The sequence below is a fragment of the Frankliniella occidentalis genome, unplaced genomic scaffold, assembly GCF_000697945.3.
Source record: "Frankliniella occidentalis isolate FOCC.00 unplaced genomic scaffold, Focc_3.1 Scaffold12, whole genome shotgun sequence".
Lineage (NCBI taxonomy): Eukaryota > Metazoa > Arthropoda > Insecta > Thysanoptera > Thripidae > Frankliniella > Frankliniella occidentalis.
The window spans coordinates 2,544,867-2,546,139 of NW_026267142.1; the positions used below are offsets into that span (position 1 = coordinate 2,544,867).

A 1,273-nucleotide genomic window follows, 5' to 3' on the forward strand; every position below is an offset into this window, starting at 1 on the left:
AACTCAGACATTAGGAACGTACTGGAGTTCACATTTTGACCATTTAAACTGCTCTAGTCACCTACTGTTGCAGTATTCTTAGGTTGTTAGTGTTGCACCAGGTAGTATTAGTGCTTTCGAGTATCTAGATGGTATAAAAACCTTTTCAAACCATATCACATAGTTGTGAAGGGCCGCGGAATCTAAACGGCCCGTATTCTGAGAATCACCCTCCCACGAGCTCCCGGCAGGTCACAGACTGTTTCTCACCTTTTGCCGTGTATTTGGCAATGTACCTGAGCATAAACTTCATAGAAAGTACAGGGCTAGCATCCATGTTGGCTCGCCACAACTGAATTACCCACTGCATGTACTTATTTAAAAGACTGTCATTTCGAGCGGTAATTAGTTCCCATAGGCCTTTCTCATTTTCAAAAAGCCTAGTGATAGGCTCTTCCTGGAAAGGAAACTTAAACCTGCAAACCGGTTGGCCAGTAGTCCTATCGACCCTTATGCAGTAATGATTTGAACATCTGTGATGTTGCACTCTGTTCAACAGCTCGCCCAGGTCGCGAACAGGGTCAGTAACCTCGCTAAACTTTTTCCTACACGGATGAATGTCGGCAGGAGGCAAGTCCTTACCTGGGTTCATCGTCGAAACCAAGGAGTCAAAGTACCTGATAACGGCGTCGAGGTGCTCCTGAGAGGCATCCTTCAGGTTGCTCACATCAGGGGCACCGTCTAGGTACACGATCCCGTGAACGTGAGGCGAACCCCGGTGCTGGTACTCAAAGCGAAACCAGTAGTCCTTTACATTGTACTTAGCCTTAAATACCTTCGTTATGAAAAACTTTGTCCTCTCGGCAAAGAAAGTGTCAGCAAGGTGAGGATTTTCGCACAGTAGTTGCTGACGCCGAGTCTCCGTCATGGTCTCGAAGTCCTCGCCAGGCGACACGAGCCGGAAGAAGTCCGACCAGTGCAGATCAGCAGCGCTAAGAGTCATAAACAGTGTGGGTATTCCTAGCTGATTGACCATGTCAAGTAACTCACCACAACGGGACTGCCAGTACTGCCTGGTGCCCTTGAGCTTGTTGCCGTGGTACAGCGCTTGCTTGAGGATGTTCCTCTCGCCCGCCCGGATGCGCCGCCTGAGATCAGCGGCCGTCATGTCGTTGAACCGGGGGTTGTTCCTGATGAACACCCGTCCGTTTGTCAGAGCGTTCCACCGCATCATGGAGTTGAGGGCGAAAAACCTGAAAGTGGGATGGCATGAGAATCGTCTATCAGAGTACTC

The 1,273-nt window shown here is 49.4% G+C and overlaps 1 protein-coding gene across 1 annotated transcript; it reads right to left on the reverse strand.

The window, feature by feature from the left end:
- Window positions 1-6: 6 nt before the first annotated feature.
- On the reverse strand, window positions 7-1,267 carry LOC127748743 (uncharacterized). Its single transcript, XM_052263498.1, has 2 exons — window positions 622-1,267; window positions 7-286 (listed from the first exon to the last, which is right to left on the reverse strand). Exons 1-2 carry the CDS (start codon window positions 1,211-1,213, stop codon window positions 246-248), a joined length of 633 nt encoding a protein of 210 aa, XP_052119458.1. The 5' UTR covers window positions 1,214-1,267; the 3' UTR covers window positions 7-245.
- Between the last annotated feature and the right edge of the window lie 6 nt (window positions 1,268-1,273).